Source organism: Scyliorhinus torazame, chromosome 6, assembly GCF_047496885.1.
Source record: "Scyliorhinus torazame isolate Kashiwa2021f chromosome 6, sScyTor2.1, whole genome shotgun sequence".
Taxonomy (NCBI): Eukaryota; Metazoa; Chordata; class Chondrichthyes; order Carcharhiniformes; family Scyliorhinidae; genus Scyliorhinus; species Scyliorhinus torazame.
Window position 1 is genome coordinate 309,064,834 of NC_092712.1, and position 27,944 is coordinate 309,092,777.

Below are 27,944 nucleotides of genomic sequence, written 5' to 3' on the forward strand. Positions count from 1 at the left end.
TGGAGAGAGTGAATGTTTGTGGATGGGGTGCCAATCAAGCGGAGTTGCTTTGTCCTGGATGGTGCTGAGCTTCTTGAGTGTTGGAGCTGCGCTCACCCAGGCAAATGGGGAGTATTCTATCACACCCCCGACCAAAATCCCAACAAGGAACAACACTCCCACAAGTGAAGTGGGAAAATATGTAGAAACCAGTCAGAGAAGTTGTACACTCACAAAGAGCATCATAGGCTGATGACGTAAAAACCTTCGCTTAACCTGCAGTCCTTCAGTGACCAATGAGCCCTTAATTAGCTTAAAGGTGGTTTTCTGCCCCTATTGTAGAGGTAGGCCTCCGTCTGTGAGCTGCTGGCCAATCAGAGAGCCACCAATCCCGAAACGTGATGGAGCCGGACTCGAAAGTAAGTCCGGGGTCTCGCTGGAGCAAGCCTGGTAGGTGAGGGGGTGGGGGCCGGAATCGCCAGGGAAGGGCTGGGAGGGCGCGGGTAGATGAGAGTGACCTTTTTTTGGTGATGGGGTGGGGGGAGGGCTCCAACCGGCACAAGCTGCCCAAAAAGGACGGCCAACACCCCCCCCCCCCCCCCCCCCCCCCCACAAACCCTGCTCAGCCACCAGAAAGCCAGGTTTCACCAGACGGGCTGGAGACTTTGCATTGACCCCCCCTGCCCGTAGGTCAAATCCCATTAATTGGTCACTTAAAGGTCACCTTTGACCCACGGACCAGCGGGCAACCCGACAAAACCGCAGCAGGGGTAGTTAGGCAATGGGCCTGGTGCCAATGCTACTGTGCCCAATTTTACCCTTCAACCCCCAGGTGGAGATGGCTGTAAAACCGCAACCCGTGTTACAGTTCAATTTAAACATCATGCTCTTCAAATCATACGTTATGAAAACGACATGTACATAAATATCTTTAATTTTGCAATCTCACAAAGTGTAAGCATAGTTTGATCTTTCTTTGAATACTGAGAAAAGCCATAAACATTAAAGCTAATTTTGAAATACTAAGTATCTAATTACGTTAGACTACATCAGCTACATTACAGTCAGGAGCTTCCAAAAAGAAAGAATAAATATCTGGGAACCATGGCAGAAACATATCACATTTGTATAAATTGTAGATAAATCTTTGGCATATTGTGTAGGTTAGTGTTTGCAAGTTCATTCAACGTTATTGAATGCGTCCAATTGCTCTTGACAAGGTGGTCCACACTTTTGAACCATTGCAGTCCATGTGGTGTGGGTACACCCACAGTGCTGTTTGGGAGATGGTTCCAGGAATCCAGTGACAGTGAAGGAATGGGATATAGTTCCAAGTCAGGATGGTGTGTGGTTTGGAGGGGAACTTGCAGGTAGTAAAGTTTTCAGGCATATGCTGTCCTTGTCCTTCTGGTTGACATTGGTCATGTGTTTGGAAGGTGCTGTCTAAGTTGCCTTGGTGAGTTGTTGCAGTGCATCTTGCAGAGGGTACACACAGCTTCCGATGTGTGTCGGTGATGGAGGGAGTGAATGTTTATGTTGGCAAATGAAGTGTCAATCAAGCAGGCTGCTTTGTCCTGGATTTTCCTGAGTGTTGATGGAGCTGCACTCATCCAGGCAAGTGGAGAGTATTCACACTCCTGACTGTGCCTTGTAGATGGTGGACAAGCTTTGGGGAGTCAGGAGGTGAGTTACTCGCCACAGAATTCCCAACGTCTGACCTCTTGTTAACAATGTATTTATATGGCTGGTCCAGTTCAGTTTCTGATCAATGATAACCCCCAGGATATTAATGGTGGGGAATACAATGATGGTAATGCTGTTGCTTGTCCAGGGAAGGTGGTTAGACTCTCCCTACTTGGAGATGGTCATTGCCTGACACATGGATTACTTGTAAAGTTATTGCAAAATATTATTTTGTATTTTAACGAAAATCCTGACGCACAAGGCAGTTTGCGTGCATGTTGATTTGACTGATAAACTGCCTTGTGTGTTGGCCCGGGACACATTGATTCCGATCAGAGAGGAGGGTGGACGTTCGAGAAAATGCTTAACATCAACAGCATTGAACAGAATTTGATTTCCTCGTGTTGAATCACGGTGAGTGAACTCAACTTTTTCAACATGAAGCTGAGAAAATGTCCTGTCGCGAGTGTGGAATACGCTCCATGGGTGTTGGACTCTGAAGGATGAGGGTGAGAGGCGAAGAGCTTTTGAAATGCGGGTTTGAAAGAGGGGCCGCTGAATCAACTGGATAGACAGACAGGGAAATGATCGGTTAGATCAAGTGCAAAAGTTCAGAATCCAACTTGGTTGCCAAGTACAGTCAGCGAGAGATAAATGACCAAGTACGGACATTGGAAATGAAGATCGACAACCTGGTCCTGGCAACAATTGAAGGAGCAACTGAAGGTAAAAACAAGAGAGGAAGAAGATCAATCAGACGTGGTGGATAATGTCGAGTTGCCAGGCTGAAGGAGGCGAGGGGAAGAGGTGACACAGTGTCAACAACCTCACTCGGGCTACCATGAAAATTAACAAACATAGGGCGATGAGAAACTGGGTGGGAGGGGGGGTGGCTTTCCATTGGTCCCCTGGAGTCACCATGGCGGAGTCATGCAATTCTGGGAGATTCTGTGGGCAGAGCCTTGTTGCATTTGGATATCTAGATGCTGAAGCTGCTGGTATGATCTGACTGGGACAGGGAAGTGAAGGAGCAGTCCATGGCGATGGACTGGGTTTGATGCCTGCGGCGATAGCTGTACTCCTTGACCGCCTTCATAATGTAGCCTTTGAATGATGCTCCCATGAAGGCGTACAGGATGGGGTTAAGGCAGCTGTGGAATAGAGCGATGCTCTCTGTGACCTGGATGGCAATGTCCATATTTTTGCTGCTGCTGCAGTCCTTTATGAACAAGTACACCATGTCGAGCAAACGGCAGAACCTGACGATGTTGTACGGCAGCTGGGTCAAGAAGAAGGCTCCCACGACGGCCAGGAGCACCCGGAATGCTTTGCCTTTCTTCTTTCCAATCGGAGCTTTGCACACAGCCTTGGCCACTGCAGAGTAACAGTACACCATCACCAGAGATGGGATTATAAACCCCAGGAGGATTTCGAAGACCTGGATGGTTGCCTTGGCCGGCTGGGCCATGTGCGGGGGGAAGAGAGAGATGCACAGACCCCTGGTTTCTGCCTGGTGCACTGAAGTGAAAATAAAGTCAGGGACGCTCAGCAGTATGGCGGCCAGCCAGACGCACAAGCAGGTCAGCTTGTCCTTGTTTCCCACGGTGAGCGGACCCGTCACCTTGGAGATGGCGAAGTATCGGTCAACACTGATGCAGGCTAGGAAGAGCATGCTGGCACTGAAATTCATGACAAATAAAGCCGAGGAGATTTTGCACATGGCCACCCCTAATATCCATCCATGGACTGCGTAGACCGCCCAGAAGGGGAGAGTGATGAGAAGCAGCAAGTCAGCAATGGCCAGATTCAAGATGTACAAGTCCGTTTTCGATTTGATCCTTTTGTAATAGGCATAAACAGCCACCACCAATGAATTCCCAGCAAGTCCAATGATCAACGTTGCTGTGTAGAATGCTGGCAGGAAATACTGTGCAAACTGTCTGATATTATCCTTCTCACACCTGTAGTAATAATCATCATAGTCGATGCTACCATTCATGTAGTCGCCATAGCTCCCATTGTCAAAGTAATTCTGGTTGTCAAAATAGATTTCCTCATCCTCCATGGCACCTGAAAAGATTGGAGACCAATCCATGTTATTCAAGTCATACATCCGTAAAATGGAAAAGTATTATTGGAAGGAAATTCATTTACCTGGCATGATATCAAACATTCAGAACAGCCCGAAGCATCTCTTAACCAATTAATCACCCTCAAAGTCATTGCTCTGAAGCCAAACGCACCACTTAATTTGGGCATGGCAAGACTCCACAAATTGATCTTTTTTGTTTTTCTGGTTGTTATTGAGAAAAGAATATTGGCCAGGGCAATAGGGGGACACCCGGTTCTTTATATAGTTTGATGGGGTCTTTTCTTTCTGCTATAGAGTGTTATTATTATACATCTTCTTATTTCAATCCATTGCCGATGTCAGCAGGAAGTGCTGTGACATCATTAGGTGTTGTTGTTATTGCCTATATATATTCATATTTAACTGCTGGAAGTTCTAATTCTCTCCTGTCACTGTTATTTCGATGTTTAGTCCACACTGTATGAGATACCCTCAATTACGACTCGAGAGAGAAGATCGATAATTCAAAGGCTTTAATTAGCAGAGAACCAGACAGCTGCCGAGAAGTGTGCTCACTGCACGCTGCCCACTGAACATTACCTTATATATAGTTCCCTTGGGGGGGGGGGGGGCGGAGCCAGAGGCGGAGTTCCCCAGGGTTCCAAGCCCGGTCTTAAAGGGATCATCACATTAAAGGTACAGTTATACAGTTATCATTCATCACACTGTACTTTTATATGTTAAAGAAGATTAGCTTGTAACTTTATCAACGTTTCAACTACCTTTTTGTGGTCTAAAAGGGTATTTTCTTTCTATGTCAATAGGCAGATGGTTCAACACTTGTTTCACAAAAGACAGCCCCACTGACAATGCAGCACTCCCTCAGTCAAACATTCAGTATATGTCAGTATCATTACCAGTGATGCCAACTGTTCTGGAATGTCACTTTGGGTCTGTGTTACAGACGCCTACTGGGCACGGGGAAATAATCCCTGTGCCCAAAGATGGGGCACCATAAATCGCAGAGCATTGGAGAGAGGTACTGAATAGATTCATGTGAATGGTTCCAGAGACGAGGGGCGCGATTCTCCACTCCCACGCCGGTTGGGAGAATCGCCTGGGCCGCTAAAATTTCCGGGGACGCCGGTCCGACGCCCTCCCGCGATTCTCCCAAGCGGCGGGAACGGCCCGGTCGAGTTTCGCGCGCCGCAGGCCGGAGAATCGCCGGAGACACCCAAAATGGCGATTCTCCGGCACCCCCGCTATTCTGAGGCCCGGATGGGCCAAGCGGCCAGGCCAAAACAGCGGGTTCCCCCCCCCGGCGCTGTCCACACCTGGTCGCTGCAGTCGTGGGCGGTGCGTGAACGCTGGGGGGGGCGGCCTGTGGGGGGGGCGAGGGGGGATCCTGCACCGGGCTTCACCTGGAATGTGCCCACCGATCGTCGGGCCGTCCTCTCTGAAGGAGGACCTCCTTCCTTCCGCGGCCCCGCAAGATCCGTCAGACATCTTCTTGTGGGGCGGATTTAGAGGGGACGGCAACTACGCATGCGTGGGTTGGCGCCGGCCAACCCGCGCATGCGCGGATGACGCCCGTTATGCGGCGCCGGCCGCGTCATCTATGCGGCGCCGCTTTTACGCGGGCGACAAGGCCTGGCGCGGGTAGATGACGTGGCCCCGATCCTGGCCCATTGTCAGGGCCTGAATCGGTCGGGACCGGGGCCGTTTCACGCCGTCGTGAACCTCAACGACGGCGTGGCCACTTCGGCGTGGGAGTGGAGAATCCCGCCCGAGAAATTTCAGCGATGAAGATAGATTAGAGATTTTTTTAGAGGTCATAGACATGGAACATAGAATTCCTAATGTGCAGAAGGAGACCATTCAGCACTAAGGGGCAGCTTTAGCATGGCCTATCCTCCTAACCCCATCTTTTTACTGTGGGAGGAAACCGGAGCACCCGGAGGAAACGCAGGCAGATACGGGGAGAAAATGCAAACTCCCCACAGACAGTGACCCGAGGTTGGAATTGAACCCGGGTCCCTGGAGCGTTGAGGGTGCAGTGCTAACCACTGTGCCACCGTGCCGCCCCAAAATCATGAGGGGGCACTGGGAGAAACCGTTCCCGCTTGCGAAAGGATCGAAACGAGGGTACAGATTTAAAATAATTGGTAAAAGCAGCAACAGTGATATGTGGGAAAAGGTGTTTCACTCAGCAAGAGGTTAAGGTCTGGAATGCACAGCTCGAGCCTGTGTGGAGGCCGGTTCAATCGCATTCCAAAGGGAGTTCAGCTGTTAGCTACAAAGGAGGAATTTGCAAGATTACAGGGAGAAGGTGGGAGAATGGCACAAAGTGAATTGCTCATTTGGAGGGCTGGCGAAGACATGATGGGCCAAGTGGCCTCCTTCTCCACGAACAGTTCGCACTGGGGATGACTCCCGAGGCATTTTGGCAGCAGCTGAGGGAGGCAAGGGACTAGGTTTGGGGGTGGGGTGGGTGGTGGTGACTGGAGGGGGGGCCAGTCACCGGGTGGCTGTAGGCCTCTACGGTTCTGTGGAGCTACGGTTCTGGGAGGACAATCCTGCTGCTACTGGCCCCACTTGAAGCGACACAAATAAATGATTAAAAACCATCTGCCGAGGGGAGCACTGGGAACTCGAGACTGCCCAGTGACTGTAGAGGTGTCCTTCGTGCAATTGTCACAGTCTTTCTGAAGCCTCCTTCAAGGAGGAGGCACTTTATTTGCATGTGGATGCTGTGTGAATTGATGAACGGCTTATTTAAAGATCGAGAGACTCTGAATATTCAAAAGCAGGAGTTGCTGTCAGACGATGCGCTATTGTTGAATATTCATTGGATTGGTTATGACTTTTTGTGCTTTGATTTTTCACTCACATCCTTGGGCCAAGTGAAACCTTTCAAGCAAACGGGAACTTTGCACCTCTGCCGAGGAACACTTGAAATGAAAATCGCTTATTGTCACAAGTAGGCTTCAAATGAAGTTACTGTGAAAAGCTCCTAGTCGCCACATTCCGGCGCCTGTTCGGGAATTGAACCGTGCTGCTGGTTTGCCTTGGCCTGCTTTCAAAGCCAGCGACTTAGCCCTGTGCTAAACCAGCCCCTTGAGGTGACGATAGCAATCCGATTAGAAGGCGAAGCATTCACACAATGTGAGCTGAAGTGACGTGGAGCGCGCTGCCTGAGAGGGCGCAGGAAGCAGATTCAACAAGAAATTTACAAAGAAAATTAGATTAGTACCTGAATGGCCTGGAGGGAATGGGGGAATAACTGGACGGCTGTGTGGGGGGATGGCTAACAGCGGCATGTAGTCTTGCTATGGAAAGAAGAGGTTCTTCGAAACAGAAGCAAGTTAATGTTTTGTTGACATTCTCCTGCGGTCCCTTTGATGACTGTGGGTCGGGCTACCCAAAAAGCTGACAAACTGAGCGTTTACCGTGCTCAGCAATACTGGATTCGGGGTGGTGGGGCGTGGGGAAGGGTGGCATGAAACAAGTTTTAGGATCCTCAATGCAAGGGGACTGCCCCCTCATGCAGGAAGCCGCCAGGGACACCCACATATTGAACAAACCAAAATTGACACCAGATGTACTTCTGCTACCATCTTGTATCTTGTCTGAGAGGTCGACCCACAAGATTGGTGCTCCCCCCCCCCCCCCCCCTGCATTTTGTGCTCAAGAAAAGCACGGCAGGATTTAATTTTGCCCCCTAAGTATTGAATATATCCCTGTGTAGCACAAATCCTTCGATGGAAATTTTGCTCCGTGTTTCAGTCCTGCCTGACTCACTGGTACGTCTGTGTGTACAACACATGACACACAAACATTTTCTTTCCTCTGTGCTCAACCTTCTCATCCCGCCCCAGTTTATGGGAACTGGGTGTAATGATTCTTAGAAACCCAGAGGAGCCCTGAAGAATTGCGATGCTCAGCAATTTCAGAATGCTTTATAGTCAATAACACGAGCCTGGCGCACTGTGTTTCCCCACAGCTTCAGAGGAAGGATTTTGCAATTCTTCCAACTCTCGAGATAACCTCTGCCCAGCACGCAGCACATTTAAAATATCTTTTCGGACAAGAGAGCTGATGTGGACGAAATCTAAGAAAATTAAACTCTGCGCCAGCTGGCTGTCCCATTATTTTTAGTGATTTGGTCTAGAAATGTTAACATTTTCCCTCCAATCCCTTGCATTAACCCACCCATGGATTGGTTATGGGGAAAATGGTGGCATGGCGGTAATATCACTGAACCAGTAATCCAGGAGCCCAGGCAAATCTCCGGGGACAGAGGTTCAAATCCCACCACAGCTGCTGTGAATTGCGAATGTGACTTTAAAGGTTTTGTGGACTTGGTACAAAAGATTTGTCTGCACCTCTGTCAGCCAGGCTATCGTTCATGCCCTTACCAGAGTGCTCGGTGCTGTGCAGCACAGGGCTCCAGCAGATTTACTGTTAGCAGATAGCTTGCAGCCAAACTCTGGAGAAGGCAGTTGAAATGAAATGAAAATCGCTTATTGTCACGAGTAGGCTTCAATGAAGTTACTGTGAAAAGCCCCTAGTCGCCACATTCCGGCGCCTGTTCGGGGAGGCTGGTACGGGAATTGAACCGTGCTGCTGGCCTGCCTTGGTCTGCTTTAAAAGCCAGCGATTTAGCCCAGTGTGCTAAACCAGCCTGACTGATTTAGTGACTGTTTTAGTGACTGATTTCCGAGTGACTGGTTTGAGCAAGCTCTCCGTTGTAAAGTCCGGGTGAGATGACCTTCGCTGGTACTATTAATACTCGTGTTTTTTTCTACGAGGGGAAAGAGGTGGCAGAGAAAAAATAATCAGCTAACTTCTTTCTTTGCATCCCCGCAACCCTCCACTTGCAAATTATCTCACCGGAGCGTGGCTGATTTGTACATTTTTGGGATGGGTGTGTGAAATAACTAAGGATGTGCAATAACACCATGACTTGCAGCTGAAACTCAGTGGAAAGAAGCAAATACTTGCATTTATTGGTAGCTAAACACATTTCCAAGATGTTTCAGGGCAAGAGCAGCTAATTTTAATGTCCCATGACTTGTTATATAGGCAAATGTTGGGGAGTCTTTCTAGATCAGTCTAAAAGCTTTGTGGTGAACATTTAGTTAAACTTTGTTGACTTAATCAGAGAGCTTGTAGCAAAATCCCTGAGTGCAGGTCAAGTGTTATTTATCTGTAAAGCCAAACAGATCCGAAACCTGCCCTCGCCACCTTTAGCGCGGGAACTCTAGGGGCGGGATTCTCTGACGGTCGATGCCGGAATCGGGAAACGCGATTGGGTGGAGAATTGGTTTTGACGCCAAAATCGCGGTGAGCGCCGGGTTCACGCCAATCGCAATTCTCCGGTGCCTCGACAGCGGCGTCAGTGCGTTTCAGACACACGTACAGTAAACGCCGTTGGCATATCATTAGCAGCCCTGACCCGGTATTCTCCGGGGCCTCCGCCATGCTCCACCTCCACTGGGGCAAATTCCTGACAGTGAGGTTCACTTGTCCTTGTTCAAAATTGTGAAACAGGTGCCATGGCTGCTGAGGGAGAGAGAGGGGGGGACGGAAACCCGGGGGCTTTTGCCAGGGCTGGGGAGAGTAGCGGGGCGAGTGGCCAGGTGCTGGGCTGTGGGGTCAGGGTGGACGGACACGGAGCACCGTTGCCGCAGCCTGCAAGGTAGCCATGCAGCTGCGCAGGCCGCTGACTGCGCACTGTGAACTTAGGGCCACAGGTCGTCTGGGTCACCCCTCTTGGTGCCCTCTGGCCCCAGCCGCCCATCAGCGGGATGGGCGAGCTCCAGTGCAACCAGTGCCATCTTGTTGGCTGGATGGTGTGTGGGGAGTGACGTGTGTATGTGCGGCTGCAGTTTGTCACCCTCCTGAGTGTCAATCCCGAATCCAGCGAATCCCAAACAGTTTCTCATTGGATTTGATTCTGTTCCACGTGGCACCGGTGCTAACCCTTTAACAGTCGCTGAATCGGTACAGGTGTGGCACCAGTTTTGCTGTCATGGAATTCCACGAATCCTGCCCCAGCGTCAACACTTAGTCTCAGGGCCTGCACTGTTTACGCCGCGATGCTTGTTGCGAACATGTCAATACAGAAACCTATCACAGGTAGCCTGTACTTATTATTCAATGATGCAACTTACTTTTCCAACCATTTTATTGACTTCAAACTATAGCTGGCCTAGGGTTAAGCTCTCATAACATTGGTTTATATTTAGTATCTGAAAACCAATATGTAGAACGAGGCCATTCAGCCCATCAGGTCTTCGCCGGCCAACAAAGGGAAAAAATAAACCAGCCGTTCTTCTTAATCCCATCTTCTGGGACTGGGCCGCAGCCTCACAGTTTATAACGCTCCAGATGCAGATCCAGGTACCTTTAACTGAAGCAGCGAATTCCTTCTACCAATCAGCTTAAATCTATGCCCCCTGCTAAGTGTCCCCTCAGCGAGGGGAAACGAGTCTTTCTCGCTCACCCTCCTCGGCTCTAAGGGAAACAACCTTAGCCTACCCAATCTCTCCTCATAACTGCAAATTTTAAGCCCTGGCAACATTCTTGTCAATTTCCTCTGCACCCCCTCCAGAGGATTTATATTCTTCCTGTAATCTTGTGCTGGGGTGAGACTGGGACTGCGGATGTTTATGGCCTGGGGTCACGGGAAGACGCATTCTGCTGCAGATCTTTTGATTAAAATCACTTTTTTTTTTTCGTTTTGTGATTTTTAACAGTCTCACTTTTAATAACAACTAACAGCAAGTACATTTATTCCAGTTGATAATTGCCTTGTCGGATAGATCTTTAGGGGGGGATTCACCCAGCCCTGGGCCGGGCCGGAGAATCCCCGCGACTGGGCCACGCCGCCCCGACGCTGGCATGCAATTCTCTGCAGAGCGGAGAATCGGCACCATTGGCGCCGGCGTGGTTGGCACGGCGCCGGTCGGGGGCCGCTCTACGCGGCCGGCCCGCCGATTCTCCAGCCTGGATGGGCCGAGCGGCCGCAGTTAAAAGGCTGAGTCCCGCCGATGCCGTCCACAACTGCTCGCGGCCGGCGGGAATTCTGCGGGCAAGGTGCGGGTGGCGGCCTGTGGGGTGGGGTGGGGGCCTCCGATGTGGCCTGGCCCGCGATCGGGGCCACCGATCAGCGGGCCGGCCTCTCTGTCCCCCAGCCTCCTTTCCTACACGCCGGCCCCTGTAGCCCTGCGCCATGTTGCGTCGGGGCCGGTGCATTGAAGGAGGCCACCGCGCGTGCGCGCGTTGTCGCCGGCGCCACTGCGCATGCGCGGATCCCGCGGCGCACAGTTCGCGCCGGGATCGGCATCTGGAGCGGCGTGAACCATTCCAGCGCCGTGCTGGCCCCCTGAAGGGGCCAGAATTAGACGTTGGTGCGGCCCGTTCATGCCGTCGTAAAACGTGACGGTGATTACGACGGCGTGGACACTCTGTCGCGGGATGGCAGAATCCCGCCCGTGGTGTTGTAATTAGTTTTTCAGTACTGAGTCTGCTTCTAATAGAGATTGAAAAGCCAGATTTTGTAATGTGTTGTAATATGTGTTATAACATTTGTTTTGAGTTTGCTTGTTGGTGTGCTTTGATAGTGTAATTAAAGATATATACACACACGAGGATTTTAGATATTATGCTGAGCACTGGCTCCCTTAGATTAAGGGGGTTAAAGGGGTGGTACTGCCTGATGAAATGTCTTGAAAGATCTTCAACAGATTAGAGCAGTGATGGGCAACCTGGCTGGTGAGGGGGCCGGTGGAGTGGTCCTCCATCATCCCAGTGGGCTGCAAGGTTGACATTGGGGCTTGTTCACTAACCGTGACCCCATGAATAAGATTAAATTTATTTAGTACATGCCGAATATTTCATAAGGAGTTATAAAAAATGCCTAATCGTTTATATATTAATAGAACTGTCATCAACTTCACGGCGCTGAGGTCCCAGGTTCGATCCCAGCCCTGGGTCACTGTCCGTGTGGAGTCTGCACATTCTCCCCGTATAAGCGTGGGTTTCGCCCCCACAACCCAAAGATGTGCAGGGTAGGTGAATTGGCCATGCTAAAATTGCCCCTTAATTGGAAAAAATGAATTTGGTACTCTACATTTTTAAAAAACCCTTCAAATGGTAAAATGGTTCTCACAGACAATGTTGGGAGAAATCAGCACCCGCCTCATTCACTCGCCCTCGCTTTATGTGCCAATCACTTCAGTCATTCCGGTTGGAAAAAGAAGTACGCGGACGGAAATCAGCAGAATGTGACAACCCTGCGCGTGGGCGACAGTCAACAAAATGTCTCGTGGGCCACACTCAGAACCCAGATGGACCACATGTGACCCTCGGACCGCAGGTTGCCCACCACTGGATTAGAGTGATGCAATGGAAAGAGTGAGAGAAAGTGTAATTTTATCTATGAGTTGTTTGTCCCATTTGTTAGCTGCCAACCATATGGTATTGAAAGATACAGTGATGGTGGCATCCGCCATTGACCATGAATAAAGATGTCCACAAAACTCTTGCAATCTCTGTGAAATAGATTTCCCCTTCCCTGACATTAGTTTGAATCTGACGCTACATCACGAGGATCTCCAGATGTCCAGCAGCAGTGATGCCAGCGAGCAGAGTAAACAGCCAATCACACTGAGGAATTCTCACAGACAGCCAAGCGGGCAGTAAAATGCAGTGATCAAGCTTCGCTTTCAATTTAAATTTTGCTGATAGCGAGACTGGGACATAGACCTCGGATTAAGGTAGAAACTAAAACACATTGTTTCAAAAATATGTGGATTTTTAAAATCACAACGGAGAAATGTGGCATTCAAGGGCAGCACGGTAGCATTGTGGATAGCACAATTGCTTCACAGCTCCAAGGTCCCAGGTTCGATTCCGGCTTGGGTCACTGTCTGTGCGGAGTCTGCACATCCTCCCCGTGTGTGCGTGGGTTTCCTCCGGGTGCTCCGGTTTCTTCCCACAGTCCAAAGATGTGCAGGTTAGGTGGATTGGCCATACTAAATTGCCCTTAGTGTCCAAAATTGCCCTTAGTGTTGGGTGGGGTTACTGGGTTATGGGGATAGGGTGGAGGTGTGGATCTTGGGTAGGGTGCTCTTTCCAAGAGCCGGTGCAGACTCGATGGGCTGAATGGCCTCCTTCTGCACTGTAAATTCTATGAAATCTATGAAACAGATGTAAGATTACCTTTTTTCAGGGCCAGTGAGGGTGCTCAGCAGTAATTGTGAAGTTAAATCAGGCGCTAAAGCCCTGCTTCACCTTGTTCAACAAAATGTTGCTTTTTCAAAGGGTTTGCAGAGGTAACAAACAGCGTAAGAGTGGAAACTCTCATCAGTTCAGTGAATTTTAGTGTGTGTTACAGTGAAATAGTTTATCCCATAGCTGTAATGCTTAGTGCATGAGATGCACTCATTAAATAGTTGTGAAGTTCCTATTTCCATTCGGCAAGACACAACAAGGCACCAATTGTTTAACTGTCAGTGGTTACCTCCACTTTTAATAATAATCTTTTTTGTCACAAGTAGGCTTACATTAACACTGCAATGAAGTTACTGTGAAAAGCCCCTAGTCGCCACATTCCGGCAACTGTTCAGGTACACTGAGGGAGAATTCGTAATGTCCAATTCACCTCACAGCACGTCTTTCGGGACTTGTGGGAGGAAACAGGAGCACCCGGAGGAAACGCACACAGACACAGGGAGAACGTGCAGACTCCACACCGACAGTGACCCAAGCCGGGAATCGAACCTGGCACCCCGGCGTTGTGAAGCAACAGTGCTACCCACTGTGCTACCGTGTCGCCCTGGACTAAAGGGCAAATGTTTACTCAGAACAATACAGTCTTAGAGAGTTCCCAGAGCAGCCGACCGTAAGGGCACAATCACAAGGTGCTGACAGGGTGGATGCTGAAAGGTTGTTTCCCCTTGTGGGAGGGACTGGAATTACGGGACACCGTTTACAAATTTAGGGATCTCCCATCTAAGGCAGAGATGAGGTGAAGTACTTTCTCTCAGACGGTTGTTATTCTGTGGAAATCTTTCCCCCCAGAGATCGGTGGGCCCTGGGTCTTTGAATGTTTTTACGGTTGAGTTAGATAGGTTCTTGACTGACCAGGGAGTCAAAGGGTCTTGAGGGCAGACGGGAAAATAAAGTTGAGACCACAATCAGATCGGCCATGATCTAAGAAAAATGGGGGAGCAAGCTTGAGGGCCGAATGGCCGACCCTGACTCCTAGCTCTCACGTTGCCCAGGATCTGTACACTGTCTTCCCTCCAAAAATGGGCAGCATTCTACTGCTAAGGAATTAAACCTCTGGATATGGGAGGACTTGTGTCGGCATCATTCTTCACAGTTCCCAGATATCTAGAGGGCATTTCTTGGGATATTCATGGCTGGTTCCGACACTGGAGACCGCTGGAACTTTTTGTTCCAGTTACTTTGATTGGAAGTTGGGCGGTGGAGTTGAAATCAGCCATGATTGAATGGTGGAGTGGACTCGATGGGCCGAATGGCCTTACTTCCACCCCTATGGCTTATGGTGGCCGAATGGTTCAGCTGTTCACACTGTTGGATTCCAATTCAGTAATATTAATGATTGACAGGCGCATGTAAAATGCCCACCTTCGGGTATTAATACCCTCTCACCGTGGCATCATGGTGTGGTGTTGAATGACCATGCATGATGGAACAGGGTTCATTGTTTTCTGGGCAATGGGGATCAATCAGCCAGTGTTCACATTCCTGAAAGTCCCATGGTGCCAGGACTCTTCCCCCCCCCCCCCCCTCTCCCCCAACACATGAAGAAACAGCCCTTTGTTGAATGGTGGGAGGTTAGAACCGTGACCTACTGTGAGTCTGCACCTTCTGGAGAGGAGGGAGGGGTGTGGGGGGAGCATTTATTGTCAATTCCGTTTTGGGAAGACTGCGCCGAATGCATTATCTTCGCAGGACTAGAGGACTTACTTGCGCTTCAGACAAAGCCCAAAGCGAGGGGTAAGAAACGGTGCCGAAATCTGTGTCTCCTTTTGCGGGGGAGCAGGAAAGCAATTTGCGTCAAAGCTCAGAGAGCGTGACCCCAGCCTTCCTGCCTCTTGCCACTTTTGACTCGGCACCTTGCTCTCACGCCCACGTGTCCGTACTTGGCCGGCTGCAATGCTCCAGTGAAGCCCATCGCGAGCTGGAGAGGTAACAGCTGATCTTCCGGCTGGGCACGTTGCAGCCCTCGGGGACTCAACCTTGAGTTCGGCAACTTTATTTGACCTTTCTCCTCCACCTTAAACCCCGACCTTTCTTCTCTGTTTTTAAATATTCCATACGTTTATTGCCTCAGTTCAAAACCCCCTTTCCCCCTCACACCTTTTGTTCCGAAATCTGCCACATTTTGTTGGAAGTTTCTACAGCTGTAACACATTCTCCCTCCTTTCGGGTCTGACTAAGAGCCTATGGACTGGAAACGTGAACTCCGTTTCTCTCCTCAGACGCTGGCAACCCTTCTGAGCTTTTAGAGTCCTCTGTTCTTGTTTCGGAGTCCAGAATCTGTTTCTGTGGGAAGGTTTATCCATTAAACCTCACTGTCGCTGTATCAAAATCCCGGAATCTTCCCCCCCCTCCCCACACCACATGGACTGCAGCGGTTCAAGAAAGCAGCTCACCACCAACTCTCCGAATGAACAATTCCCCGAGTGACACTCTCTCCTACCTTCTCGCCGCAACCCTGCTCTACCTTGTCAGACAATCCCATCGAACGCCTCGACTGAATCTGCCTCCACCGCCCACTCTCAGGCAGCGCCTTCCAAACCTCACCACTCCCTGTGCGAAAGGCGTTTCTTCTCGTGTCCCCATTGATTCTTTTGCCAATTACTTTAAATCCAGGCTGTCTCGTTCACAATCCTGTCACGGTCGCACCAGCTTCACCCTATCTACTCTGTCCCGACTGCTCATGATTTGGTGTTGCAAAGGGATATTGGGTTGCTCTCTGAAAAGAAAGAATGTGCAAGGTTACAGGGATGAGGCAGGGGAGTGGGATGAGCTAGAATCCTCGTTCAGAGATGCCAGTGCAGACTCGGTGGGCTAAATGGCCTCCTTCTGCAATGTATAGATCATAAGACCATAAGACATAGGAGCGGAAGTAAGGCCATTTGGCCCATCGAGTCCACTCCACCATTCAATCATGGCTGATTTCAACTCCATTTACCCGCTCTCTCTCCATAGCCCTTAATTCCTCGCGAAATCAAGAATTTATCAACTTCTGTCTTAAAGACACTCAACGTCCCGGCCTCCACCACCCTCTGTGGCAATGAATTCCACAGACCCACCACTCTCTGGCTGAAGAAATTTCTCCTCATCTCTGTTCTAAAGTGACTCCCTTTTATTCTAAGGCTGTGCCCCCGGGTCCTAGTCTCCCCTGCTAATGGAAACAACTTCCCTACATCCACCCTATCTAAACCATTCATTATCTTGTAAGTTTCTATTAGATCTCCCCTCAACCTCCTAAACTCCAATGAATATAATCCCAGGATCCTCAGACGTTCATCGTATGTTAGGCCTACCATTCCTGGGATCATCCGTGTGAATCTCCGCTGGACCCGCTCCAGTGCCAGTATGTCCTTCCTGAGGTGTGGGGCCCAAAATTGCTCACAGTATTCTAAAAGGGGCCTAACTAATGCTTTATAAAGCTTCAGAAGTACATCCCTGCTTTTATATTCCAAGCCTCTTGAGATGAATGACAACATTGCATTTGCTTTCTTAATTACGGACTCAACCTGCAAGTTTACCTTTAGAGAATCCTGGACTAGGACTCCCAAGTCCCTTTGCACTTCAGCATTATGAATTTTGTCACCGTTTAGAAAATAGTCCATGCCTCTATTCTTTTTTCCAAAGTGCAAGACCTCGCACTTGCCCACGTTGAATTTCATCAGCCATTTCTTGGACCACTCTCCTAAACTGTCTAAATCTTTCTGCAGCCTCCCCACCTCCTCCATACTACCTGCCCCTCCACCTATCTTTGTATCATCGGCAAACTTAGCCAGAATGCCCCCAGTCCCGTCATCTAGATCGTTAATATATAAAGAGAACAGCTGTGGCCCCAACACTGAACCCTGCGGGACACCACTCGTCACCGGTTGCCATTCCGAAAAATAACCTTTTATCCCAACTCTCTGCCTTCTGCCTGACAGCCAATCGTCAATCCATGTTAGTACCTTGCCTCGAATACCATGGGCCCTTATTTTACTCAGCAGTCTCCCGTGAGGCACCTTATCAAAGGCCTTTTAGAAGTCAAGATAGATAACATCCATTGGCTCTCCTTGGTCTAACCTATTTGTTATCTCTTCAAAGAACTCTAACAGGTTTGTCAGGCACGACCTCCCCTTACTAAATCCATGCTGACTTGTCCTAATCTGACCCTGAACTTCCAAGAATTTAGAAATCTTATCCTTAACAATGGATTCTAGAATCTTGCCAACAACCGAGGTTAGGCTAATTGGCCTATAATTTTCCATCTTTTTCCTTGTTCCCTTCTTGAACAGGGGGGTTACAACAGCGATTTTCCAATCCTCTGGGACTTTCCCTGACTCCAGTGACTTTTGAAAGATCATAACTAACGCCTCCACTATTTCTTCAGCTATCTCCTTTAGAACTCTAGGATGTAGTCCATCTGGGCCCGGAGATTTATCAATTTTTAGACCTCTTAGTTTCTCTAGCACTTTCTCCTTTGTGATGGCTACCATATTCAACTCTGCCCCCTGACTCTCCGGAATTGTTGGGATATTACTCATGTCTTCTACTGTGAAGACTGACGCAAAGTACTTATTTAGTTCCTCAGCTATTTCCTTGTCTCCCATCACAAAATTACCAGCGTCATTTTGGAGCGGCCCAATGTCAACTTTTGCCTCCTGTTTGTTTTTAATGTATTTAAATAAACTTTTACTATCATTCCTAATGTTACTGGCTAGCCTACCTTCATATTTGATCCTCTCTTTCCTTATTTCTCTCTTTGTTATCCTCTGTTTGTTTTTGTAGCCTTCCCAATCTTCTGACTTCTGACTTCCCACTACTCTTTGCCACATTATAGGCTTTCTCTTTTGCGTTGATGCATTCCCTAACTTCCTTTGTCAGCCATGGCTGCCTAATCCCCCCTCTGATAACCTTTCTTTTCTTTGGGATAAACCTCTGTACTGTGTCCTCAATTACTCCCAGAAACTCCTGCCATTGCTGTTCTACTGTCTTTCCCACTAGGCTCTGCTCCCAGTCGATTTTCGTCAGTTCCTCCCTCATGCCCCTGTAGTTACCTTTATTTAACTGTAACACCTTTACATCTGATTCTACCTTCTTTCTTTCAAATTGGAGATTGAATTCTACCATATTATGATCACTGCCTCCTAAGTGCTCCCTTACTTTAAGATCTTTAATCAAGTCTGGCTCATTACATAATAATTTTTGAATACCTCTATCAAATATCCTCTCAGTCTTCCCTTCTCCAAAAGGAATAGTCCAATCACCTCCAACCTATCTATCTAACTGACGTTCCTCATCCCTGGAACCATTTTTCTGCTCCCTCTCAATAGTACTTTTTGTGGGCCGGCAGGTTTTTTTGGGGGGGTGTGTCACTTTCCTTTGAAGCTATTCAACAACAGTGGTTGGCCGCTGTGCAAGCTAACCTTCAGATTGTTGGATAGGGGTGGGAAAAGATTGTATTTATGGTTCACAGATGAAGTTTAATTTGACCCTACGCTTGTAGCAATACAGTCGCTCCAGCTACGCTTAGACGAGTGAATCAAATGCCAGCCATTGCAAAAGGGAATAAAACTATCTGCTACCTACAGACAGAGATAAACAATCAACGTGAAAATTAAATCTTCAGTGAAAATGTTGGTTGCTGCTCCTCTGAGCAGTCACCCGACACCTCACAGAGTAATTTATCCTGGTTGCTGCTTATCGGAGCTTTTGTGATGGTGCGAGGAGATGGCTGCTTGGATAATGATTACTTGAGCATTACTTGAATAAGCAGATAATCTGTTGTTTAGAAAATGCTGTCAAAGATTGCAACGTAAACATTTCCTTGAGCGCCGGCCTTGGGAGAGTTGGTTGCGGAATGTCATGTTTTAAGTCTCCTCTTATGCAAGTTCCCTGGACATCCCAAACAGGAGCGTGGGCAGTTGGGTTAAAAGGGCTGCTGGGCGCTTCCTGCTGCCTTCACCACTCACTCCTGCCTGCTGCCGTGACAACTGGTGGTGTTTCTGACAGTGTTGCGCTGCCTGCCACAAGCGTAGAGACCTCATTAATATTTAAATATTCGGGTCTTAGGAGGCAATTTTTAACTCCACAGTGCCAAACCCACTTGTCGGCAAGCAGGCGCCTGGCCAGGTGAGGGTCATACACCAGGATTTTTAACTGTTAACGGTCGAGATATTCAAAATCATGAGGGACCTGGGCAGCACAAATAGGGAAAAAACTGTCCCCATTGGTGGAAAAGTCATTAATGAGAGGGCGCGGATTTAAGGTAATTGACAGAAGAATCGATGGAGACACGAGGAGAACCTATTTCATGGGGTTGGGGGAGAGGTGGTTGCAGGCAATGGTTAACCCCCACAGACCAATGTGGGAGTGAGCTGGTGCGTGCAGGCAGATCCCAGTATTGATAGCCGGTCAGTGTTGTAGCCGTAGCTCAGACATTGGCCGTAGTTGGCATCCCGGGTGTAGATAGGGGCGAGAGGCTGTCACCCGGTTACCGCCTGATCATTATTCCATGAATCCTGGCCCACAGTGCTGGTGGAGGCAGCTCATGAAACAAAACAAATGAGCTTCTCATTGCAAATCTTCGGGTTGAGCCAGATTCTTACTCCGCAACTTTGACAGACCAGGCAAATTTGACAAAGCTTGCGATTCTCTAGAATGCTTTACAGTCAAAAACGCGAGCCTGGCGCACTGTGTTTCCCCACAGCTTCAGAGGAAGGATTTTGCAATTCTTCCAACTCTCGAGATACCCTCTGCCCAGCACGCAGCACATTTAAAATATCTTTTTCGACAAGTGAGCTGATGTAGATTAGAACTAAAGAAAATTAATGGTCAGCACGGTAGCACAGTGGTTAGCACTATTGCTTCACAGCGCCAGGGTCCCAGGTTCGATTCCCCGCTGGGTCACTGTCTGTGCGGAGTCTGCACGTTCTCCCCGTGTCTGCGCAGGTTTCCTCCGGGCGCTCCGGTTTCCTCCCGCAAGTCTCGAACGACGTGCTGTTGGGTAATTTGGACATTCTGAATTCTCCCTCTGTGTACCTGAACAGGCGCCGGAGTGTGGCGACTAGGGGATTTTCACAGTAACTTCATTGCAGTGTTAATGTAAGCTTACTTGTGACAATAAACATTATTATTATTATAAAATGTGCTCTATCTGGTTGCCCCATTGTTTTTAGTGGATTGATTTGGTGGAATGGTTGTAATATTATTGAACCATTTGTAGAATTTGTTACCCCAGAGTGCGGTGGATGCTGGGACATTTAAGGAGGAGTTAGACAGATTTTTAATTGGTAATGGGTTGAAGGGTTATGGAGAATGGGTGGGACGGTGGAGTTAAGGCCAGGATGAGATCAGCCATGATTGAATGTCGGAAAAGACTCGATGGGCCAAAAGGCCTAATTCTGCTCCTGTATCTTATGAGCTTATGAACTCATGAACCAGTAATCTAGAAGAAGCCCAGGCAAATTTTCCAGGAACATGGGTTCAAATCCCACCACGGCAGCTGGTGGAATTCACATTATAAATAAATCTCAGTCATGGTGACCATCAAATGTTGTAAAAACCCATCTGGTTCACTGATGTTCTTTAGGGAAGGAAATCTGCCATCCTCACCTGGTCTGGCCTACCCATGACTAAACTATGTAGTTGGCTCTTAACTGCTCTCTGAAATGACTGAGCAAGCCACTCAGTTCAGTGCAATTAGAAATGGGCAACAAGATACCCACACCCCACAAAATGATAAAGGGAACAAAACGGGACCCAGAAACAAAAAGCAATTTACAAGGGGCGTGATACATCGAAAAGAAAACAGAGTCCCATTTTGGGAGGGCGTAGCGGGGTCGTTCCCGGCACTAACGGGACTCTCTTATTTTTTGATGGGCCTTAGCAGGGAATGCCCCCCTTGGCACTGCGAGCCTGGTACCCATGTGGCACTGTTAGCCTGGCACCCATGTGGCACTGCCAACCTGGCACCCATGTGGCACTGCCAACCTGGCACCCATGTGGCACTGCCAGGATGCCCAGGTGGCACTGCCATGGTGACAGCCTGGTAGTGCCAAGGTGCCTAGGTGGCATCAGTAGTGCCGGGGTGCCACCCTGCCCAAAGGCCAACCACCCGGGGGCCTCCGATCGCCTGGGAGACCCCCCCCCCCCAGCCCCCCAAGTGCCTTTCCGCCTGGTCCCAGTTTATGGGACCAGTGTTCAGTGGCCCCTGGCTGGGGTCTCCTCGGCATGGCCGGTAGATCCGGGGGGGGGGGGGGGGGGGGCTGGTTCGATCTGGCCTCGGCAGAGCTAAGTGAGCTCCTTGCAAGTCTGGAATCCTCCCATTTTGGGCGGGATTGAGATCGCAATGTCTCGTGAGATCTCGTTACAACACGCGGGGGCGTAACGACCATCGGGAGTCATGGAAGAGGTCTCTTGCGGGATCTACAGGCCAAGTCCCGTCCCGATTTCAACGGGACGTAGTCGGAAAATCACGTCCAAATTTGTCAGAGTACTGATAGTAGTTTACGTGAAAAGCAATGAGTTGCTTTTTCCTTCTTATAGCTTCCTTTGAACGAGGAGGATGCTTGCCACACAGAGTAGAGCCATGGCAAGAACTTGGTGCCTTTTAACATGGGGATGCTGTTGTGTTGCAGCTACCACATGTGGGGTTCTGACCGGGAAACTCTCCCACTCTTATTGCCTCTCCTCGAGCGATTGGAAGGATTTCCAGGTGGATAGTCAAACCTGTTTCACCACATTATTAGCACATCTTTCTTGGCCATCAGGTTTCAGAGTGGGACTCGAATCCAGAGCTTCTGGCTTAGGGGTAGGTTTGCCACTCACTGCCCCACTAGATCTACCGTTGACATTTATGCAGCACCGTTTACAACCACCAGACATCCCAAAGTGCTTCACAGCCAATGAAGGACTTTTGAAGTGTAGTCGCTGTTGTAATGTAGGAACCGCAGCAGCCAATTTGCACGCAGCAAGCTCCCACACAGCTATATGGTAATGACCAGATGATATGTTTCTGTGGTATTGATTGAAGGACAAGTACTGACCAGGGCGCCGAGGGAATAACTCCTCTGTGAAATAATAGCCATGGGATCTATTACCTCGACCCGAGCAGGCAGATTGGGCCTCAGTTTAATGGCTCATCGGACAGATGGATCCTCTGGCAGTGCGGCGCTCCCTCGATACTGCACGGGAATTTCTGCCCTGAGTACGACTTCAGCACAAAATTGTAATACTGGTGGGTACATAGAACATAGAATTTACAGTGCAGAAGGAGGCCATTCGGCCCATCGAGTCTACACCGGCCCTTGGAAAGAGCACCCCACTTAAGCTCCACACCTCCACCCTATCCTCGTAACCCTACCTAACCTTTTTGGACACTAAGGGCAATTTATCATGGCCAATCCACCTAACCAGTACATCTTTGGACTGTGGGAGGAAACCGGAGCACCCGGAGGAAACCCACGCACACACGGGGAGGATGTGCAGACTGCACAGCCAGTGACCCAGCGGGGAATCGAACCTGAGACCCTGGTGCGGTGAAGCTAACGTCCTGCCCACGGTAAATAACAACCTGCAGTTCTGTAATTATAAACTGACACAGAAACCATGCCAACTGGGCACGTCTGTGTTGGAAAATTCTCAGTTGATTCCGGTTCCTTGTAAAAAAATAAACCTCTCATTCAGTCTGGTGGAATGAATTGGAGCATGCCAGGTGAAATCGAAGCACCGAATTCCACGCCATATAAAACCTGGTGGGGCAGCCAAAGCCTCACTTTACTGAACCATGTTAAATCACACTGAATTTTACAGGACACCGACAGATTTGTTCAGTACAAAGACTTGTACAGAAGTGGATTCTCACAGACCAGGGCCACGATTTAACGGAAATGAAACAGAGTCCTCTGTCGAGCGCGTACAGCTGGGCTCGTCAGGGCAGGACGAGGTCGGGCCGCCATTTTTAAATGTCTTCCCCCATCTCTAGACCCTGCATCATGACTCCTGGATTCCCCCAACGGCCCAATAAAGGGGTCATCGAGCTCCCCCACACACCCCACCTAATAAGGGCGGGGTGCACCCCTGTGTCCAATCCCCTGTACTGGCAAAGTGCCACCCGGGCACCAGGTGACACTGCCAGGGTGCCAGTGCTCCGATGTCTCCGGGGTGCCAAGGTACCACTCTGTGCAGAGCCCGGCCACCCAGGGGTCCCTGATCCCCTGACATACTCAATGACTGAGCCTCCACAGAGCTCCGGGGTAGAGAATTGCCAACACTCACCACCCTCACTCAGCCCTAAATGACCGGCTCCTTATTCCAAGACTATGTTCGCCTGGTTCTGGACACCCCCAGCCGGGGGATACATCCTTTGTGTATTGACCCTGTCCAGCCTTGTCAGAATTTTGTACGTTTAAATGGGATCACCTCTCAGTCATCCAAGCTCGGAGAATAAAGGCCCAGCCTATTTAATCTTTTCTCGTCGGACAATCCTTCCAACCCAGCAATTAGCCCGGTGAATCATTGCTGCACTCCCTCTCTGGCAAGTATATCTTCCTGAGGTAAGGAGGCCAAAACTGCACACACTACTCCAGGTGTGGTCTCACCAAGGCTCTATATAATTCCAGTAAGACGTCTTTACTCCCTTACTTCTGTACTCAAAAACCTCTTGTAATAGCGGCTAGCAAGGTCCGTGTTGTGGAGCGGTGGGAGGGTGGGGTTGCATTGGGTGTGGGGGGTGTGGGGGGGGGGGACCTCAATATTAGGCCGCCTGCTCAAGATGGCGGCCCGATACCGGGATTCCGATGTAATTGGGCGAGCTCTCTTCCATGTGTAAATTAGCACGGTTAAGGCGAGGGAATCGCACCCGAGCACCATTCCTAGCGTCAGCGGAGACCAGTAGCGATTCTCCGCTGGCAGCAGGACTGAGGGTGGAATCCTTGCCCCACGCCTGTCGGGAAATCCCCGGGCTGCCGGAAAACCGGAGAATCCCGACGGCGGAGAACTCAGCCCCTGATCTTCACACATTTTCCGTTTGTGATACATGGCATCCTGACGTAAAATGGCAACAATAATACTGTGCCACATTGAAGTCGGTGTTTAGCTGATTCAGCTAAATGTACTTCACACACGTTATTCAGTCAGGATGTTATTGTCAGTCTTTACGATTTGTTTGGGTATAATTCCACAAACAAATTTGCAGAAGCGATTTATTTAAATATTGACATTTAAAGCAATGTAATATAAAGCGCACAGACTTTTGAAAAGAAACCCACTGTGGTGATTTGTGGTGACTGCCCCTTGAAGAGCAATACAGCAGAGTAAGGGTCACCTGTGCTTGGCGAGCAATGGGGGCTCAGAGTGGGGTAATCACCCCAGGGGGGGGGTGGAGGCCTCTCTTCGGCAGGAGACAAGTAGGGGACCAGGTGTACAATCCTTATCAATAAATCCTTTAGTGTTTCAAATGAAGTCCGTGAAAGTGCATCATTACACCCCACACCGAGGTGAAATCCACAGAATACCTGCAGTGGAGAAAGAGGCCATTCGGCCCATCGAGTCTGCACTGACCCTCTGAAAGAGCATCCTGCCTCGACCCACTTCCCACTCCATCCCCGCAACCCCAGTTAACCCGCACATCTTTGGACATTAAGGGACAATTTAGCTTGGCCAATCCATCTAACCTGCACAGCTTTGGACTGTGGGAGGAAACCGGAGCACCCGGAGGAAACCCACGCAGACACAGGCAGAACGTGCAGACTCCACAGACAGTCACCTGAGGCTGGACTTGAATCTGGGTCCCTGGCGGTGTGAGGCTGCAGTGCTAACCGCTATGCCGCCGTGCTACTGAGCTGCACTTTTGGTCCTGTGTGTTTCTGTCAGACGTCAGCTCAGGGCTCTGTTTGTGATGTGTGGTAAGATGAAATAGAGACATGCTGAAAGCCACGTGTTTAAAACCAAAGCTGTTCAGGGCAGACTTTGCCACAGATTCAGAAGGTAAAGGATGCAAGAGGGTAAAATATTGTTTAAAGTTGAACAAGGAAGGACGGCACGGTGGTGCAGTGGTTAGCACTGCTACCTCATGGCGCTGAGGACCCGGGTTTGATCCCGGCCCCGGGTCACTGTGTGGAGTTTGCACGTTCACCCCGTGTCTGCGTGGGTCTCACCCCCACAACCCAAAGATGAGCAGGCTAAGTGGATTGGCCACACTAAATTGTCCTTCATTGGAAAAAAAAGATTGGGTACTCTAAATCTGTATTAAAAAAGTCGAACAAGGCAGCATACTGATTTGAGGAAGTCTAGCATGTTCGTCATTTTATATGATTACACTAAAAACAGATTGTATTACATGGGGTTGGCCTTAATCTATTTTCACTGGCTCACTATGAAATAAACAGCTCAATACTTCATTCTGACCTATTCACTAAACGTAAACAATCCACCTAATGAAAGATTAGAGAGACACGGTAGCATTGTGGATAGCACAATTGCTTCACAGCTCCAGGGTCCCAGGTTCGATTCCGGCTTGGGTCACTGTCTGTGCGGAGTCTGTACATCCTCCCCGTGTGTGCGTGGGTTTCCTCCCACAGTCTAAAGATGTGCAGATTAGGCCATGATAAATTGCCCTCAGTGTCCAAAATTGCCCTTAGTGTTGGGTGGGGTTACTGGGTTGTGGGGATAGGGTGGAGGTGTTGACATTGGGTAGGGTGCTCTTTCCAAGAGCCGGTGCAGACTCGATGGCCCGAATGGCCTCCTTCTGCACTGTAAATTCTATGATAAAGAGGGCTCATGCGAAGGATATAATATCCTTTTTATAGATCAACATCCTCTGGAATTTACTGTCATGTAACAGTTTAATAAGTACCATGTAAGTGTTCAGTAGTGTGAGTCCACTGTGGAACTTAAGGAAATGGAGTTAATGACACCACTGAACACAAGGAAATATTTACAACAAGCCTGAATTTAAAATTGCTCATAAAATGTATATCATACGTATTCTTGTTGGTATTTACAACATAAGACATAGATGCAGGAGCAGACTATTCGGCCCTTCAAACCTGTTCCATCATTCATAGAAACATAGTATTCCTACAGTGCAAAAGGAGGCCATTCAGCCCATTGAGTCTGCACTGACCCTCTCTGTACCTAGCCCCATCCCTCCATCCCACCCCATAACCCCACCCAACTGTTCCAACTGTAAGGGGCAATTTAGCATGGCCAATCCACCAAACCTGCACATCTTTGGACTGTGGGAGGAAACCGGCGCACCCGGAGGAAACCCACGCACACACGGGGAGAATGTGCAAACTCCACACACAGTCATCCAAGGCCAGAATTGAACCCTGGTGCTGTGAGGCAGCAGCGCTAACCACTATGCCACCATGCCGCCCTAAACAATAGCCTGCCTCAAATCCAGCTTCTCGTACTAACCTTATATCTCTTAATTCCTTCAATATCTGAAGATCCTTTGATCTCAGTCTCGAACGCATTTAGCACTGAGCCATGTCTCACTGGGATAAAGAATTTGAAAGATCCACAACCTTCTGAGTGAAGACATGTCTCCACATCTCGATACTATATGGCTGACCCCTTCTACTTACTCCTCAGCCAGGGGAAACAATCCCTCAAACATCCACCTTGCCAAATCCTTTAAGAATTTTAAGTTTTGCTGAGGTCACCTCTCATTTTTCTAAACTCCAGTGAATTCAGTACTAGTCCACTCGATCTCTCATCATGGGCCAATCCCCTCATGCCTGTAATCAGTCCAGTGAACCCTTGTTGAACTCCATCTGAAGTAAGTTTGTATTTCGTTTAGTAAGGAGACCAAAATAATATATAATGCATCAAAGAGGGTCTCACCCAGATACTGTACGATTGCAGTAAGATATCTCCACTCTTACAATCCTATCCTCTCATAATGAAGAACAGACCATTTGCTTTCCTGATTGCTTGCTATACCTGCCTGTTAACGTCTACGATCCATATACAAGGATAGCCGTGCCCCCTCTGTATACCAGCATTCTAATTTTCTACTCTCCCTTCCAAAGTGGATAACTCCATACTTGCCCCATCCATCTGCCATGCTCTTACCCTCTCACTTAACCTGTCTATAAAACGTTGCGGCACCTTTGTGCCCTCCTCACAGCTTACATTCCCACCTAGCTCTGTGTCGTTACAGTCGGTGCCCTCATCTCAGTCACTGTCACGGATTGTTAAGTAGCTGAAATCCAGATACTGATCCTTGGCATCACTAAGTGCAGACTGCCAACTCAAAAATGCTGTTATTTTCAGCCTGCAAGGAGTTACTCTTGCTTTTAACATCAATAGCATTATTTACAATATTGAGGAGAGGTTTCCTTTCTAATGGTGCCTTTAAATTTTTTTTACAGTTGATGCACAAAACATACATGGAGAACAGAATTGCAACGATATTCAAATCAGGAGAATAACCCTAATTCACACACTAACCTCTTAACTTTTAATTCTGTGAAGTTTTAGTCTCCCAATGCCCTTTAAATTAGAAATAGCCCTGAAAGAAAAGAACTTACTTGTCTGGTAGGTTTCTCTCTCTTGCTTTTTAAAAGTCTGGACAGGAGGTATTTTCCACCCCCCACACCCCCTCTAAAAGAATCGCCGTCCCTGCTTCAGACTGCGCTCTCGGCAAGTTCCAGACTTGAATCCTGCGATTCAGCTCTGCTGCCCTGACTTATTGCAAGTTTCCAGGGAAACCTGTCAATTCTCAAAATTGCAGGAGTGGCAACCAACCAGATAAATTGCTTCGCAGCAGCTGTGCCTGAAGCACGTTTCGTAGTTGCTTCACATAATAGAGTGTGTCCCTCGGAATGTCCTCTTGTTGGTCCATTTCCTCCCCCGCCGACCCTAGTGGATGTTTGCATTCCGTGACCTTGCTCCCATGACAGAGCTATTTGTCTTCAGAGCCGGTGCA

At 48.9% G+C, this 27,944-nt stretch overlaps 2 protein-coding genes across 6 annotated transcripts in view; one reads left to right on the forward strand and one right to left on the reverse strand.

Annotated features, from left to right (window-relative positions):
• Positions 1–27,944, forward strand: part of acad11 (acyl-CoA dehydrogenase family, member 11) — a 146,697-nt gene that overhangs the window by 52,573 nt on the left and 66,180 nt on the right. The gene's annotated exons all lie outside the window — the stretch shown is intronic.
• Positions 898–27,944, reverse strand: part of LOC140425583 (atypical chemokine receptor 4-like) — a 73,514-nt gene continuing 46,467 nt past the window's right edge. For 2 of the 4 annotated variants that reach the window (XM_072510040.1, XM_072510043.1), the window contains exon 2: positions 898–3,732. In XM_072510040.1, coding sequence (XP_072366141.1) covers positions 2,642–3,732 — 1,091 coding nt within the window. In that variant the 3' untranslated portion in view covers positions 898–2,641. Of the gene's footprint in view, positions 3,733–15,473; positions 15,644–27,546; positions 27,924–27,944 lie in introns of those variants that run through there. The other 2 variants (XM_072510042.1, XM_072510044.1) reach the window with 2 other exon arrangements.